Consider the following 18,976-nt stretch of genomic DNA (forward strand, 5'->3'; position numbering starts at 1 on the left):
GCCTGGTGCCTGGTGTGTTCCTTCCTGGGTGACTCTCGCTGTGCGACAAGTTCCTGGAGCCTCGCTGAGCTTCTGAGCCCAACATCGTGAAAGCCTCTTGGCTGTTCATGCTCCAGGAGTAAAAGTGAGACTTAAGTCTTACATTTTCTGGCTTTTATTCTTGATTTTTGTTTTTTATTGATTGAACAGTTTCTGGATTATTTCTTTGTTTGCTCTGTTCTTGTTTTTATTTCTTCCTCTTTCCTTCCTCTCTTCTTCTTCACCAGTTTCCCAAAGTCTGTATAATCTTCCTTGGTACTCCAACCTTTCTTGTAATCTCTTCCTCTTCTTCTATCTATCTTCAATGCATAACACCCTCTTAAACTTTCTCCCCTAATGGTAAAACTGACATAAAGAGCTTATATATTGCATACAATTTTTCTGATTCATTTTAGTTTTTCTAACCACAAATCTAGTTCGTACTGTTAAAGGTGGCAAATTAATAGTTACCACAACATCATTTTCTAGGCTGTATCTGATGTTATTGTTATTTCTGATTGTACTACTTTAGCCAAGATAACATAGTTATGGTAATTAGTTGTTCTTCCTGGTACACCAAGACTGAGAGTGTGTAAAGGTCTTAAAAAAACAAAAACAACAACAACAACAACAAAAAACCCAAGCTGGGCCTGTTGGCACACACGCCTGTAATCCTAGCACTCAGGAGGCTGAGGCAGGAGGATCACTGTGAGGTGAGACCAGCCAGGGGTGCATAGTAGTTCTAGGTCAGGTTCAACTACATTGTGACACCCTATCTCAAAAACCAAAAAAAAAAAGAAAAGAAAACAAAAAAAATAGGCCAGTGCCAGAGAACTGGTTGCTGGGTCAAATAGGCAGAAACTTCCCATCTCCAATAAACTGAAAAGGCAGGATCTTGCACAGGCTGAAAATCTAAAAGACAGCTCTACTTGGAAGACACCTATGACAAATAGTCATTTCCTAAAGATTTGGAATACTGGCATTAAAGCTACTCCCCATAAGCAATTTATAAGCATCAACACAGAAATTGAAAAAGAAAGAAAGAAAGAAAGAAAGAAAGAAAGAAAGAAAGAAAGAGAGAGAGAAAGAAAGAAAATGGGAAGACACTTAAGATGCAATGCCCCTAGACTTTCAGCTCAGCAAAGGCAAACCCAAGGGACAATGAGGTGGAAAGAAATCAAAAAAACCACCCACCTAGACTCGCTGAAGTAACAGTGGAAGTAACAAAGCAGACGAATGAGGCTCTAGAAAAAAAAAAAAATCAAAGCAGAAATAATTTCTCAGATAACTATAGGGATGGTGATCAGAATGAAAGACATGATTAGAGACTCTAGAGCAGACACTGATAAAAAGAAAAAAAAATAGAACTTAGGAAAATGATGGAAACTATGAATGCCAACATAGGAAAGGAACAGAATCCATGAAACAGATTTAAACAGATATCCAGGACATTAAAAACTCCACTGAAAGTATACACAGCAAAATGAGCCAATATGAGAATAGAATAGGAGACATAGAAGACAGTTGATTAATGATCATGAAAAGAAAGATTCCTTAAAAATAGCAAGGGACCATGAGAAATCAATCCAAGAGCTGCTAGATGATGCAAATTAGAATAACATAAGATTGATCAGAGTCAATGAAAAAGGAGGAGGTAGTGCAAATGACATAAAAACCAGTTCACAGAAGTAATGGCAGAAAATTTCCCAAACAGGGAAAAAGAATTTGACATACAGGTAAGTAAGACATAGAACTGCAATTATCCACAATAAAAAAATTCACACCTAGGCAAACAGTCAAGATTTGAGAAATTCAACATAAGAACAGAACATTAAAAGCTGTTAAAAATAAATAAATAAAAAATAAAAGCTGTTAAAGAAACAAATCACTTATAAAGGAAAGCCCATCAGAATCACAACAGACTTCTCAACACAACTCTCAAGTCAAGGAGAACTTGGAGCAAAGTATTAACTCAATGGTGCCACTGCCTGCCTCCTAAGCACTAGGTCCTGAGTTTGATCCCTGGAGAAAGAAAAAAGAAAAAAAGAAAGAGAGGGGTGGGGAGAGGGAGGGAGGGAGAGGGAAAAACGTGTGCGTGTGCAACCTCTAACACAAATTGATGTACCTCACAAAACTATCTTTTAAAACTGATGGGGAAATAAGCTATTTCCATGACAAAGAATAGCTGAAGAAATTCATGACCACCAAACCAGCACTCCAAAGTGTTTTGAAGGATATTCTAGACAGATAACAAGGATTATAATTCTATAAACCCCAACAAAATGAATCCATGCAAGGCAAGAAATTAAACAGGAGGAAAGAAGGGAACCAACAATAGGAAAATAACATCACAGGGACAAGTCAGTACATATCAGTTATAACCATCAATGTTAATTGAGACAATTTACCAGAAAGAAGCAGACTAGCAGAATTAAGCAAGAAGCAAGATCCAAGATTATTCCGCATACAAGAAACACATTTAATTCAGAAACAAATTCACAGACTTAAAAGTCAAGTCTCCATGTGACAGAACCCAGAAAAAGGCAAAGGTAGCTAGTCTATTTGCAGATGAAGTGGATTTCAAGCTAAGACTGATTAAGAGAGATAAAGAGGGCTGGGGATTTAGCTCAGTAGCACCACACCTGCCTCACAAGCACAAAGTCCTGAGTTCAATTCCCACTACCAACAAAACAAAAACAAAAAGAGACAAAGAAGGTCACTATGTCCTTGTAAAGGGAAGAATACATGAAGCAGAGATAACAATCATAAATATATATGCACCAAAAGCAGTGCACCCAACTGAATAAAAAGCCAATATTAATGGACATGAAAAATCAAATAAGCACTAATACAGTTGAAACAGTGGCTCTCAATACCTCACAGATCAATGAGGGGCCGGGGATTTAACTCAGTGGTTCTGCTGCCTACCTCACCAGTGCAAAGACCTGAACTCAATCCCTGGTACCAAAAAACAAACAAAAACAGATCAACTAGACACAAAATCAATAATGAAAATATTAGAACTTAACAAAATTTTGAACAAATGGACTTAGTGGATTTCTACAGTGTTCCACCTCACATCAGAATACACATTCTTCCTACCTGGACACTGGACATTCTCCAAAATAGACCACATACTAGCTCATAGAACATGCTTAAGTAAATGCAAAGGAACTGAAATTATTCCATGCATATTATCAGACCAAAGTGCAATGAAATTGAAAATCAACAGCAAAAGAAACCACAAAAGCTTCATAAACACATGCACATTAAATAACACCCTCCTGAACAAGCAATGGGCCACAGATGAAATTAAGAAATCAGGCAGTGGCTATAATTAAACAGTAATGCCAGCACAACATACTGGAACTTATGAAAAGTAATGAAAGCAGTACAAGGGAATACCCATACCAAGAAAACTGTGGGCTCAAATAAACAATATAATATTGAGCCTCAAGCTTCCAGAAAAAAAAGAGCAAGTCAAACCCAAACCTTATATGCAAGAGGAAATTATACACATCAGAGCAGAAATTAATACAATGGAGACTAAAAAAGCCATATAAAGAATCAATGAACTGAGGAGTTGGTTCTTTGAAAGATTAAACAAAACTGACAAACTCTTAACCAACCTTATAAAAAAAAAGTTAAGAAAAGACTCAAACCCATTCAATTAGGAACGAAAAGGGTGTAATCACAATGGATCTGGTAGAAATCTAGATCATCAATACCTACTTGGAGAACCTGTATTCTAATATCATGAAAAACACAGTAGAAATGAACAGATTTCTAGTTACATATGAATTACCAAAGCTGAATCAAGAGGATATAAAAACTCTAAGTAAACCAATATCAGTCAATTAAATTGAAGATGTAATTAAAAAGTGGCCGGCCAGGCGTGGTGGCACATGCCTGTAATCCCAACACATGGGAGGCTGAGGCAGGAGGATCGCTGTGAGTTTGAGACCAGCCTGGGCTACATAGTGAATTCCAGGTCAGTCTCAACTACATAGTGAGAACCTGTCTCAAAAAACCAAAAAAGAAAAACAAACAAACAAACAAAAAACTTGTCAATAGGGCCGGGGATTTTTAGCTCAGTGGTTCTGCTGTCTGCCTTGCAAGTGCTATGACCTGAGTTTGATCCCCGGTACCAAAAAAACCCAAAAACTTTCCAACAAAGAAAAGCCGTGGCCCAGAGAAAGATCCAACCAAAAAACAGAAGCACAGGCCAAACTCCCTAATGAACATAGATGCAAAAATCCTTAGCAAAATACTGACAGACAGATGCAGCAAATCATCAAGATTATACACCATGACCAAACAGGATTCATCCCAGGGAGGCAGGGATGATTCAACATGCAGAAATCAATAAATATAATATACTATATTAACAGAGCCAAGGACAAAACCATATGATAGTCTCAATAGATGCAGAAAAAGCACTTGACAAGGTCCAAAACCAATTCATGATAAAAAAAAAAAAACCTACAAAAAATTGGAATAGATGGTCTTTAACTCAATCTGATAAAGCCATCTATGACAAACAACAGCCAACATCATACTAAATGGACAAAAACTGAAGGCTTTCACTCTATAACCAGGAACAAAACAAGGATGTCCACTGTCACTGCTCTTATTCAATAACATTCTGGAAACGTTACCTGGAGCAATTAGACGAGAAAGAAATAAAAGGAATAAGCAAAGGAAAAGAAGTTAAATCATCATTTTCTGTTGGTGATGGGATACTTTACACAGAAGACGCGAAAAACTCCACCAAAAAACTTCTAGATTTAATAACCAAATTCAGCAGTGTAGTGGACACAAAGTCAACACTCAAAAATCAATAGAATTCCTGCACACAAATAACAAACTGAGACAGAAATTAGGGAAATGACACCTTTTTCATAATAGCATCCAAAACACTGAAATACCTAGGAATCAATCTAATGAAGGAAGTAAAAGACCTCTACAATACTCTGAAAAAGGAGATCGAACAAGCCAGGTGTGGTGGTGCATGCCTGTAATCCTAGCACTCGGGAGGCTGAGCAGCAGGAGGATTGCTGTGAGTTTGAGACCAGCATAGGCTACATAGTGAATACCAGGTCTCAAAAAACTCCCCCACCAAAAAAAAAAAAAAAAAAAAAAAAAAAAAATTGAAGAGAGTATCAGAAAACAGATGCTATTCCAGTCAAAATTCCAACAGCATATCTTGTAGAATTAGAGAAAACAATGCTAAAATTAATTAGGAACCAGAAGAGACCCAGAATAGTAAAGGCAATTCTGAAGAACAAAGGCAAACCCAGGGCATCACAATCCCTGACTTGAAATTATATTACAAAGCTACTGTGATAAAAACAGCATGGTACTGGCAAAAGAACAGACCTGATGATCAATGGAACAGATCAGAAGATGCAAAAACAACTCCAGATATACTTAGCCATTTTTATCTTCAGGCTAAATACTTTCACTAGAACAGCTAAATACTTTCACTAGAAGAAAGATACTTCTTTAATAAAATGATGCAGGGAAAACTGGCTTTCCACATGCTGAAGACTGAAAGTAGACCCATTATCTTTCACCATGCACTAACCTAAAATTGAAATGGATCAAAGGTCTAAATATTAAAACAGAAACATTAAATCTGCTGAAAGATAGAATAGGTAGAACTCTTTTCTTTTGTTTATTTGTTTGTTTGTTTTTTGGTACTGGGGATCGAACTCAGGTCCTTGTGCTTGCCAGGAAGGCAGTGGAACCAGGTAGAATTCTTGAAGACATTGGTGTAGGCAAAGACTTTAGGAACAAAACCCTGACTACACAGGAAATATTACAAAGAATCAACAATTAAGATCTCTTTATTAAAAAGCTTTTACATAGTAAGAGAAACCACCGACAGAATAAAGAGACAACCCACAATGTGGGGGAAAAAATTTACCAGCTATTCCTCAGATAAAGGACAAATAGCCAGAATATATAAAGAATTAAAAAAAAAAATCAGACCGCTGAAAATTTAAGACCCAATCTAAGCATGCATATCTGAAATGAATAGCCACTTCTCAGATGAGGTAGAAATGCAAATACGTAAAAAAATATTCAACATCACCTGTCATTTGAAAAATGCAAATTAAAATAACATATTCCATTTCACTCCAGAAAGAATGGCTGTTATCAAGAAATCAACCAACAAGAGCTGTAGGGGTTGTGAGGAAAAAGGAGCCCTTCTCCACGGTTGGTGGGAATATAGACTGGGGTAACCACTGTGGAAATCAGTGAGGGGATTCCTCAAACAACTAAAACTGGAGGCTGCATTTGACCCAGATAGTCCTTCTTGGGAACTTTCTGAAAGAATTAAAAGTATCACACCACAGCAATATATGCATACTCATCTTTACAGCAGCACAGTCTGTAATAGCTAAATCTTGGAAACAGCCCAAATGCCCATCAATCGATGAATGGATAAAGATGTGGCTTTTTTTTTTGGTACTGGGGATTGAACTCGGGTCCTTGCACTTGCAAGGCAGGCCACCGAACCACTGAGCTAAATCCCCGGCCCTAAAGATGTGGCTTTTAAAAAAATATAATGGAGTACTACTCTGCCATAAAGAAGAATGAACTTTAGACATTTATAAGTAAATGATTTTTTTTTTGTACTGGGGATTGAACTTGGGACCTTGCACTAGCGAGGGAGGTGGTAGCACCACTGAACTAAATCCCCAGCCCAATGGTTCATGATCTTCTCCCCACCTTCTGTATACAGCTAAATGGATCCAGTTTGAGACCATATTATTAAGTGAAATGAATCAAACACATATGTATAAATACCACATTGTTTCTCAGGTGTGAAGAAACCTAAAGTGGAAATAAGGACTACAAATGTACAACGGATATGGGAAAATGGGAAGAAAATGTTCAAATGGGAAGGGGAACAAGGGAGGAAGAAGAGAGAAAGGAAGGAAGGGACAAGGAAAAAAAAGTGAAAACAGAAAAAATGGAAACAAAGCTTTTGTATATAGGGAGGGGAGGGCACTTGGGAGGGGAAAGGAGGCAAGAGGTATCATGTACAGGTGCAAACTCCCTACAATGAATACTATCATTATGTACACCTAAAATGTACTAATAAATGTTTTGCTACTAAAAATAAATATTTAATAAAAAAGTCAAGGGAACTTGGGTTCCTCATAAAAAAATACTAAGGATAACACAGATGTGGAGAAAGGCAACACTTGCACACTGTTGGGAATAAAATTAGTACAGTCACTGTGGAAAAAAGGATGGAGTTTCTTCAAAAATTAAACCTATCAATACCATGAGTCAGCGACCCCACTCCTGGATATACGTCCAAAGGAAATGAAATCAGTCCAGGCTTCTGCATTCCCATGTTCACTGTGGCACGAGTCATGGAGCCAAAAAATGGAAATCACTGAAGGGTCTCTCAGTTTATGAATGGATTAACAATGTGGCACACAGACACAATGGAGTACTGCTGAGCAATTCAATCAAGTGGAATACTGTCACTTGCAGCAGCATAAGTGAGACTGGAGACTATCATGCTAAGTGAAAGAAGCTGGGTGCAGAAAGACAAGAAGTCTTGCATGATCTCACCCGTATATGGAATCTGAGAAAGTTGGTTTCCTGTAACTCTAGAATACAATGGTGGTTACCACTGTAGGAAGGAAGAGTAGGGAGAGCTTGAGCAGTAAGTTACAGTTAGGAGTAAGGAGTTCCGATGTGCCATGGCCCTGTACAGTGACTAGAGATAACAATAATGTACTGCATATTTCAAAAAGCTAGAAGAAAGGATTCTGAAAATTTCTGCCATAAAGAAACAGGTAAGTATGCTTAACCAGAATCATACATTAGGCAATATATACATGTATTGCAACATTACATGGTATCCCATTAAATATAAATATTTATGGTTATTTTATAAAGTATTTTTTTTGTTTGTGATACCAGAGACTGAACTCAGAGCTTTGCACACACTAAACAAGTGCTCTAACACTGAAATAATTTCTTTTTGGTACTGGAGATCGAACTTGGATCCTTATGCTTGTGAGGCAGGCGGCAGAACCACTGAGCCAAATCCCCAGTCCTATTCCTTGGCTTTTATTTTTTTTTTTTTTGAGACAATGTCTAGCTAATTTGCTGAGGCTAGCCTTGAATTTAAGTTCCTGCAGCCTCAGCCTCCTGACTTGTTAGGAGTACAGGTATGTACCACTGTGCTGAGTAACTTTCTTTTTATGTATCAGTTAAATGCTTTTTTAAGACTGAAGATGTAGCTGTGGATTTAGCTCAGTGGCACCGCGCCTGCCTTGTAAGCCCAAGGTCCTGAGTTCTATGCCCTGTACCGCAAAAAAAAAAAAAAAAAGACTGAAGATGTAGCTCATCCATAGAGCACTTGCCTAGTATGCTCAAAATGCTGGATTTGATCCCCAGCACTGCCAAAAAAAAAGATAAAAATTCTATACATTTTTTTTTAAAGTTAAAAGAAACAAGAAAGAAGAAAGTAAAGACAAAGGCAGGTATCAGTGAACTACAAAAATGAAAACTAAGGAAAAAAACAAAAGCTATTCTTTTAGTGTTACTAATCTTACTAAATAAAAGGTTTGGCTAAATAAGATTAAAGATAAGAAAATTTAGATAAAATGTGAAATAAAATATAAATAATCACAGACAAGGAAAGATTTTTAAACGTAAGGTAAGTTTGGAAGAAATGGACAAGTTCATAGAAAATGTCAAAATTGTTTTAAAAAAAAGAAGTATGTTTTAGGGCTGGGAATTTAGCTCAGTGGTTATATATATATATGCATATGCATATAGATAAGAGAGATAGATAGGTATTTTATGTCAACAGATTTGCAACAGACTGACGTTTTCCTTTCTAAAAAATGGTAGCCCAGATTGTTTTTCAGATAAGTTCAATGAACCTTTAAGTAACATTTCCTGTCTTATATAAGTTATTCTAAAAATTAGAAAAGAACAAAAGCTACTTAGCCCATTTTATAAAACTTACATAATCTTATTCCCAACACTAAGAATAAGACAGGAAGAGAATAGTCTTATTTTACTAATGTATACAAGTGCAAAAATTCTAAGTATTGGAGCCAGGGATTTAGCTCAGTGGTTCCTCACAAGCAAAAGGTCCTGAGTTCAATCTCCAGTAAAAAAAATTCTAAGTATTGAATTGGATAAACAAATACAGTAGTATATTAAAAAACAATCCTAATGTAGTAGAGCTTTTCCCAGGAAGATCTAACATCTGAAAGCTAAACCAGAAATTTAAATATGAATAGGCCAAACCAAAATAGAAAAAGGACCAAACTTCATTGGCACCAAAGGTTCCGATGGTAAGTCAAGATAATTTATAGTTAAGTCTTTAAAAATATATTTTCAAAATGAATCGGGGGACATCAGTGGATCCACTGCTTGCCTTGCAAGCGTAAGGTCCCTTCCCAAGTTTGATCCCTGGTACCAAAAAAAAAAAAAAAAAGATTCAGGAGTGGTGGTGCACACCTATAATTCCAGCACAAATATGTTTTGTTTTCTGGCAACCCTCTCAAAAAATCCGAGGTGATACAGACAGCTGTGATGTAGACATCGAACAGACCTTAAAATGACCATGAAGTATCACTATACCTGATTTCTTACAGGCAAACAAATATTCAAATGATCTAGAATCCATATTTCTGTTCTTTAAAAATTTGAAGACACAACTTCACCTCTGTCTATATCCTGAGACAGGCTCCTGTCTAAAAAGGGTATCCTCAAATTCTTTCATTTTTTACTAACTCTAATTTTACCATTTTACCATTTTGCTTCTTTCCTTTTTCTGGAAACAGGGTCTTACTATGTAGTTCAGACTGGCCTTGAACTCACTATGCAGCCCAGGATGGGCTTCAACTCATGACGATCTTCCTGCCTCAGTCTCCCGGGTGCTGGGATTACAGGTGGGTGCCCCCAGCTACCATTTTTTTCACAACTGTTTGGAAAGCATAATTAATGGAGGAAAGTAAATTTTTACTTTACTATATATAAGATGTCAAAATTGGTTTTGTTTCTTATGAAATTCTGAAATGAATATATTGTTAGAAATTTTATTTCTAGTTTTGTAAAAATGATAAAGAACTGAAGCTCAGATTCTTTGAAGTTTCTTAGAATTGCAGCTAATAGGCTTATTATATATTATATGGATACCATTACAATATAACCCATTTAACATTAGGTATTATATATTATATACATTATATATGTGGGTAATACATTATATACATTATATATTAAAAACATTATCCCTATATTATAGGGTTATTATTCTAATAAAGCTAACATCTTACAGCAATGAAAGAAGTGTTCTCAGAAAGAAAAAATGGGAGCATCCTGCAAATATGTGTGGTATTCATCCCTGTGGGATATTGCTTTCCCTCCTTTGTAATTTTTCAAAATTAAGTGTTGTCCCTTGAGTTAGTGGAAGCAGTCTGTGGGGATCCACAGTGCTGGTGATGTTTAGTGTGCTCCATTTCTTGATCTGGAGCTGGTATACAGATACATTCAACTGTGAAAATTCCTCAGGCTGTAAATTTATGATTTGTGTACTTATACGCTATTGTAGTATTTCAACAAAAATGTTTAAAAATTTTTTAAATAGTTTTAATTATATTTTTTGCTGATTATTACTTCTATAGAGAAATAGTATTAATAGTATTAATTTTTGGCAACTTGCTGAACACTTAGTTCTAATGTTTGATTCTACTGAGTTCTGACAGATGATGAAATCATCTTATATATATATTATATCTATATAAGAGTTTTGCAACTTTTCTTCCAATTTTTAAACTTTTTCTTTTCTTGCAAGGTCAGCTAGGATCTCTGTGTATGTGTGTGGGGTACTGCAGACAGAACCCAGGGCTTTCACACTGAGCTACGTCCCAGCTCCCCTCTTTTTTTTTTTTTTTCTTTGAGACAGAGTCTCACTGAGTTGCCGAGTTGGGCTCCTGCTTCAGCCTCCCAGAGTGCTGGGATTACAGGTTTTACCACATTTGCCTTGGCTAGGATCTCCAATACAGTGGATCCTCAAGTTACAAGTGGCCTGACAATGAATAGCCTGGATTACGACCAGAATTTTAGTTTTAATTTATGACCAAAGTCTTGAATTACGACCTGAATGCCGGCTGTTTGTGCTTCCAGATGGACTCAGGTAAAGATTTAATCCGTAGAGCTCTGGAAGGAAGATTACAAAATTCTTTCCTGTGTGGGGTTAACTGAGAAATCCTGGGCCAGTGACTCTCTGAGGACACTGAGATCTGCTCGTGTACAGGAGAGAGGCTTTGAAGGCTATGGAGAGGAGCTGAGTCTTCAATTGACCAACTTGAGTTACAACCAGCCCTCAGGAACAAATTGAGTTTGTAAGCCAGGGTCCACTGTACTAAACAGATGGCATGAGAGTTTAAGTAAACTGTATTAAACAGGAGGCATAATAATAAATATCTTTCATTTGTTTGCTCTTAAAAAGATTATGCATGTAGAGCTTCTCTATTACTATAATGTTTAGTGTAACCTTCTGGAACATATGACTATCCAGTAAAGTAATTCTAAGTTTGCTAAAAGTTGTTTTTTGTTTGCTTTTCGCTACTGGGGTTTGAGCCTCTATACTGAGTACATCCCCAGCCTCTTTAAAATTTTGAGACAGGGTCTTGCTAAGTTGCTTTGAGGAAGGAGGATCTCTTAATTCAAGGCCAGACTGGGCTACATAATGATACTCTGTCTCAAAAAACCAAAAAAAGAAATACAAACCTCAGCCACAGTGCTCCGAATACCATCCACCACTTGCTCAAAATCCACTAAACTGAAGAGTGGCTGCTGCTTTAGCCGATGCAGCTCCGCAGCAAAAGTATCCTCCTGGTTCTTCAAAATGGAGCCTGCAGCAGAGAAAGGCACTGTCACAAGAAGACAAGAGAGCCAGGGCAGGCAAGGCACCCGGAAAGGACAGAAGCTTCCACTTGCTCTGGACCATGAGGGATGAGAAGAGCCCAGCTCACGGCGAAGGACAACCCTACCTTTTCTGGTCAGGGTCACATTTTGGTTCTCAAACATTTGCACGGACTCTCCAACGAAGAGGATTTTTTCAGCAACCCTCACTGGAATGTATGATGGTAAAATCTCTACCCGTAGGGAAAACTGCTTTAGAGATGGTGCCAGCATGTTCTCTTCCTCAATCAGGCGCTAGGAAGGAAATGACTCTCTTCAGAGATTAAGCATGAAGTTAAGGAAAGGAAAATGGGGAAGTACCTGATTATACCCCCAACCCATGATTTCTATTTTTCAGAAACAGGGACTGTAAATCTGAACAGGCACAATTCTTTTTTGTTTGTTTGTTTTTTGAGACAGGGTCTCACTGTGTAGTTGAGACTGACCTGGAACTCACTATGTAGCCCAGGCTGGCCTGGCACTCCGAGATCCTCCTGCCTCAGCCTTCCAAGCACTGGAATCATAGGCATGTGCCACCACACTCAGTTCTGTTTAGATATACATAAAGCTACACTGTTCTCATGAGCCCCAGGCAGAGCTCACTGGACATTTCCTCAAATTCCTTATTTATTTTTTTGGTACCAGGGATTGAACTTAGGACCTTGCACTGTGAGGCAGTTGCAGTATACTGAGCTAAATCCCCAGCCCTACTTTTTTTTTTTTTGAGACAAAGTCTCATATAATTCAGGCTGGCCTTGAACTCACTGCAATCCTCCTGCTTCAGCCTCCCAAGTGCTGGGATTATAGGCATATACTACCACAACTAGCATTTTCTTACATTCACAATGCTCAAAATTCGATCTATCTTTCCCCCTTACACTAGTGCACATTCCCTACCAATACTACATAACTGCTGAAGACAGAAACTTGGGCGTTATCCTTGATTCTTCCCCCTTTACCCATAGCCAACCAGTCACTAAGGCCTGTTGATTCGGCTTCCTAAACTTCTTGATATTCACTCACCACCTTTACTTGAAGGCACTATTATTTTCCACCTAAGTATCTCCACCACTCTCTGAAGTGGCCTACCTGTATCTAATCTTGGGCTTAAAAAGTATGATTCCTTACACAGCATCCAGAGCAACCATAAAGTCTGTTTTACTCTTTCGCCTAAAAGTCTTCAATGACTCCCAGTTCTTTTACATTCAAGTCCACATTTCTTCCTGCTGTTTATAAAGGGATTCCTGCTCGACTCAACAGCCTCATCAACTGCCATCTGTTCCCTCCCCTCTCCCATTTCTCACATATTACCTGGCCACTTCAGTGAATTACTAGTGGTTCCCCAAAGGAGCCACATCTTCTCAGCCTCTGTAACTTTACACATATTATTCCTTCTGCCTAGACATGTCTTGACCTGGTCTCCTAAACTCTCTGCAACCTAGACACACATTCCACTGAGGAGCCTTGTCTGGATACTCTTCTCCAGGAACACTCATGCTTACTGTTTTTCAGAACATGTACTACACTATAATACAAGTGTTTACTTTATTGTAAACAAAACTATAAGATCCTTAAGGACAGAACTTTGTTTTTTGGTACTTGGAATCAAACTCAGGGCTTCATGCTTGCCAGGTAGGTGCTGTACCAATGAGCTACATTCCCAGCCCTGACAAGAACATTTTTCTATGTCTATGTAGTTTGTGATACTTAAAACCATGCCTAGCACATACTAGGCATTCAAATGAAATGTAAGAAGAGAATGGACAGATGGATAGATGGAAGAATATGGACAATTCAGGGCTTTGAGGAGTCCAATCAAAACTACAAACTCATTTAAAAAACTATAGGACTGGGGATTTAGCTCAGTGGCACCATGCCTGCCTTGCAAGCACAAGGTCCCGAGTTCAATCCCCATGCCAAAAAACAAAACAAAACAAAACTACAGGGTAGTTATAGTTTGTAGAGATGAGATTCTTATTTACCCCTTAAATGCATATAATGGAAACAAAATATTCCAAGAGGAATCTCACAATAAATAAATAAAATTATTTATATTATATTTTTCCCCCAATGCTGGGGATGGAACCTTCTGTGTGCTGGGCAACCGCAAGTATTCTACTATTGAGCTACGCTCCCAGCTCCTAACGATTATATTTTCTCACTCAGAGTCTCACACTCGTTAAAACAAAGCTCAGTGTTCACACATAAAGTCTATAGAAGGTGCCAGGTTGTGATGAACAGGAGGAATCAGCAGAAGATGATTTAACTGTAGACACTGCTGACTCCTATGGAGAATGCTGGGCTGCTTGCTGTGCTCTCACCAAGTCTTGGAGCTCTCTCAATTGCTTTCCTGTCAGTCCCCCAATGCCCAGGTCCTCCTCATCCTCTTCTGGCTGAGCACTGATACTGCCAGTAGATGGACCCTGTTTAATAAAGAACTCTTCATACTGGTCCAAGAGAAGTCCATGCAGCATCCAGGCTGAGAGCTGCTTATACATGACCCCATGACACACAGCCAGGACTCTGAGAAGATGGAGAAGCAAGAACTTTAGAAGTCCACTTAGAGCATACTGAACCCCACCGATGCTGCACATTTATTATGGCATTTGCCTTTTAGTGGGTTTATATGTTATCTAGTGAATAGATCTTTATTTAGCTTTTCTGTTACTGCTGCTAATTTTCTATTTTCCTGATATAGCAAACAACATTGCAGTGAACACGTTTGTACATAGTTATTTTCTTCTTTTAAATAATTTTGTTAGGAAAAAATTCCTGAGTGACATTATGGGATTATAAAATATAAATACTTTTAAGGACTATGATGCGAAAACACTGACTATTCCAATACACACATATGAACACAATAAGCAGGATTTGGTATATGTAATGCGAATCCTGCAAGGATAATGAGCCCTAGAAGTTAAAAAGGATGTCCTTGCAGGGACCTGGCAGCTAATTCTGACTTTGCTTCTTTACTTATAACCCTCTCTGCAATGCATGAGCCACTGTGAGGATTACATGGGCTACTCTGCCCACAGGGCTTCTTTAACCTAGTCATAACTCTCCACCAAAAGGAAACTGGAGGTGACCTGAAAATATGACATGTGAGAAGTGAAGTCACTTGAACTACCCCCACCCTAATCTTGAATTAAGCCATGGCATACTTTTCCAGTGCACTTCGAACAGGAGGCAGACCCCCACAGCTGTGTTTGTAGACTGTCTCCAGGATCTGACAGCCATGAATCTGTGGAAAAAACAACCTTGTCAAATTGGATTCTTTTTTAACAGTTCAGTGAATATAAACTCATATTATTCTGTATTCCAAGAGGGGATGATCCAGCAGAGAATGGAGATAAACTGTCTGATAAGATTTCCACATTGTGAAAATTGTAGGGAAAGTGGGAAGGGTAGGGAAAAGCTAATAAGGGGAAAATATATGAGAAAATGAAAAAATGGAAATGAAGTGTTTGTAAAGGGGGAGGGGAGGAGGGGTGAAGGGAGGGTAGGGACAAGGGGAAAAAATGAGAACCAAGACTTATCATGTAAAGGTACAAGATCCCAATAATGAATGTAACTGTACTGTATACCTAAAATGTACCAATAAACTCAATGTGGAAAAAAAAAAAGATTTCCACATTGTGGTTCTCATAGGCAGACCCCTCCCACCAGCACCATCAGAATCACCTCTGGACTCAGGAGGGTGCAAAAGTGGGCAGGGCTCAGAAAGCTAATCAATCCTCTAGGGAGTAACACACAACAAAGTGCATGGGAACCGGTGCATAAAGGGAACCAGAAGCATCTACAATCAGGACTCAAAGCCAAGGAGAGCTTGCTTTTTCTGATTAAGGCCCAATTCAGACCACTGAAAGCACATACTTTCCTCCCATATCCACTGCCTCTATGTCCTTCATGCTTTTTTTTTTTTTTTTTTTTTTTTTTTTTTTGTAACAGGGATCGAACTCAGGACCTTGTGCTTGAGAGGCAGGGGGCAGAACCACTGAGCTAAATCTCTAGCCCAAAGCCCATCTATTTTAAGTAATTAAGTTTTTAATCTGCAGCACTGTGTAGCCATCACCATAATCCAGTTTCGCAACATTCCATCACTCTTAACAGAATCCTGTGCCCATTTCAATCAAACTCATTCTCACACTCAGCCTGTGCTCTTGACCAGCTCATATTTCAGCCCTGTAGAGCCTCAGCACACTAGTTTAGCAGTGTCACAAATTAACTGGTTAACTAGTTATATTCATTAGGGTGAACATTCTCAACAAGCTAAGGTACAGATATACGAGTTTAAAAACATGGTGACTAGAGTCAAACATGTTTAACCTAATTACCTATTTGGTCCAATTATGGACTGATTCAGGAGGCAGATTCTTTTAAAATAAAATCTCGAAGCATTTATGCTTCACAGTTATTAACTATGTCCAGAAAAGACATTCTCTCTAATATTGGGAACTCTAAATTTTCAATACATATTATGAAAGCTTATGGCGAGAATAAAGTATGTGGGTTTTACCTACTGATTTCATAATTCTCAGGAAATAGCACCTTAACCATAAACCTACCACTTCTTTCTTTCTAAAGATTATCTTTCTGCTTTTCCTCAAGACCTTACAGTTCTAGACACTTACTGTAAATTACCTCTACACTTCCATAGAATTTTTTCTTTAAATCCCAGTAACCTTTCCTCTGGCTTCTGAACAAGGATGTGCTCATAGACAGAACAATATCTCATTTTTGCATTCTTGGCACTTAACATGATATATAGGCAGTTATTTTTGAATAAAACAATTAACACTAAAATCTAAAAATTAGGGTTTTCCAAAAGGAATGTAGGGCAACATTAATGATCAATATTTCTTTTTCTGGGTTGGGAATTTAGCTGAGTAGTTCTGTCGCCTGCCTTGCAAGTACAAGGATCCCAGTTCAATCTGCTGTACGAAAAACAAATATATATATTATATATATATACATACACAAGTGTGTGTGTGCATATTTCTTTTTCCTACTGGAATAGAAGGAAAAAAAAGGAAAGTTCTTACCTTTTGAGTTTTAATTTGCTCTACTACAACCATCACAGAGGGAAAAAGGAGCTGGAACTGCAAAGTAAATAATAATCAAGAGTATGCAATTAAATGAAGTCTAAAAAAATAAACTCAGGAAATGATTTTGTTTCTATATAGCCCAGTTTAAGATAAATGGCAATACTTTGAACAGTTAAGATCTATTATCCTAAGGTAATCTGATGAGGGCGTTAGCTACAAACTAGAGGTGGCAGACAGAAGCTGTTTCTATTTCTGAGGCTGGCATAATTGTCAGTACTGATGCCACTAAAAGAGCTTTCGTATGAGACATAAGTTATTAACTTAATTTGGAACTCTAAGTAGTTCTGATGTCACAAAAGGCACACAGTGTAAAACACTGGGCTCTGACATTATAACTTCTCAAAACAGTGCCATAACTTATTTGTTGAGGACCAATCATGCTATGTATAGATCAGCGGGGGCCAGGCCACAGGCCCACACTCCTAAGCCAGTGTTGACTCGCTTCAGAAACAGAGAAGTACACAAAAGCTGCAGACTTCCTGGCTGTGTGGGAAAGCTGTAAGCACAAGCACTCCTGAGGCAAGATGGCATCTGCTAAGGACAACACAAAATGCAAGCTTCTCGTTATGGGGAAGGACCTGGATTTGTTCCCTATGAGATGCTGAACTTGTTCCCCATTTTGCTACCCTAATCTTAATGCAGTCACTGTTCCTGGAAAAGTATACTACCCCCTCCTCTGTGATTCATGCTGGCCAATAAAAGTGGGCCCACCTTGGAGTTTGTCGAGCCTGTTCACTAGAGGCAGATTTATCTTGGTTTCCCTTATACCTTAAATATTGTCTGTCTCCTTTTTTTATTCCCTGTTGTCCTCTCTACAGGTAGCTGAGGGTCTGATCAGCCCCCGAGACTTATTCTGACAATATCAATGGATTCTAAGGCATTTTGTTATTTGGCAGCATACCTGATCTAAGGAGTAATTGACGTGTGATATGGAGAGATGGGGGTCTGCCAAGAACTGCAATTAAAAACAAAATCTGATTAGGAATTCACACAAAATACTTTGAACCAATTTGATCTATGAAAACTAAAAGAGAACCTAAGAATGGGCTTGGTATTAGTTGTAGGCTATAGAAGACTGCTAATTTGTATGTTATTATATTTTAGGTGATTAAAAAGCCCAAGCCAGTGCTCTTCTAAACTCATGAAACTCTTCCATGATCTAAAAGAAATTTTGATTTTTACTTGGGCAATCACAGATGGAACACTGTACCTGCTCTAGTCACACTGGAAATAGCAAAGTCTTACCTACTTGACCTTAGCAAAGAACATTTCAAATTCAAGAGCAGACTCTAATCTGCTGTGCCAGAGGTACTGCTTCTCACGTCTTTTCTTTCTTACCTCTTGTTCCAAATCAAGCAGTGCCTGGCGATAAGGCTGCAAAACTGAATCCAGTCCTGTGCAGAAGGCCCTTAGGTAGATTCCATGTAACCCGCCTTGGCCCTGCTGTGATGGATGGTGATCCTGAAATCAAACAAACAGAAATCAACTTCTTAGCTGAGGTCCTAAACCTGAGCTGACATTACCCCTGGAAGGATAAGGAGGAAGACATTATCTGTTATTAGTAGTATGTTTTAGCTTAAATAATTCCATATCAGGAGCTGGGGATTTAGCTCAGTGGCACCACACCTGCCTCACAAGCACAAGGTCCCCAGTTCCAGCCCTGGTACCAACAACAACAATAATTCCATATCAAAGCAGTGCTTCAGTGAGAAGAAAACTCAAATGTTAAGATAAAGCTTTTCCTCTGATCTTTAATTTTACTTTATGTTACTGGGTACTGAATTTAGGATCTTCACACCTAGCTACATCTCTAAGCCTTCTTTATTTTTTGAGATAGGGTATTGTCACTAAATTGCTCAGGTTGTGCTTAAACTTGCGATCCTCTTGTCTCA

At 38.2% G+C, this 18,976-nt stretch overlaps 1 protein-coding gene across 1 annotated transcript in view; it reads right to left on the reverse strand.

Moving 5' to 3' along the window:
* Tubgcp4 (tubulin gamma complex associated protein 4) overlaps nucleotides 1-18,976 on the reverse strand; it is a 46,032-nt gene that overhangs the window by 20,915 nt on the left and 6,141 nt on the right. Inside the window, exons 3-9 of the mRNA XM_010624827.3 lie at nucleotides 18,423-18,545; nucleotides 17,986-18,039; nucleotides 17,022-17,078; nucleotides 15,141-15,220; nucleotides 14,298-14,499; nucleotides 12,066-12,231; nucleotides 11,803-11,927 (exon numbers count right to left, since the gene is read on the reverse strand). Of these exons, the coding sequence (XP_010623129.1) occupies nucleotides 11,803-11,927; nucleotides 12,066-12,231; nucleotides 14,298-14,499; nucleotides 15,141-15,220; nucleotides 17,022-17,078; nucleotides 17,986-18,039; nucleotides 18,423-18,545 (807 nt within the window). The remainder of the gene's footprint in view (nucleotides 1-11,802; nucleotides 11,928-12,065; nucleotides 12,232-14,297; nucleotides 14,500-15,140; nucleotides 15,221-17,021; nucleotides 17,079-17,985; nucleotides 18,040-18,422; nucleotides 18,546-18,976) is intronic.

The sequence above is a fragment of the Fukomys damarensis genome, unplaced genomic scaffold (assembly GCF_012274545.1).
Source record: "Fukomys damarensis isolate Sample0158 unplaced genomic scaffold, DMR_v1.0_HiC HiC_scaffold_17, whole genome shotgun sequence".
In the NCBI taxonomy this organism is placed as follows: domain Eukaryota; kingdom Metazoa; phylum Chordata; class Mammalia; order Rodentia; family Bathyergidae; genus Fukomys; species Fukomys damarensis.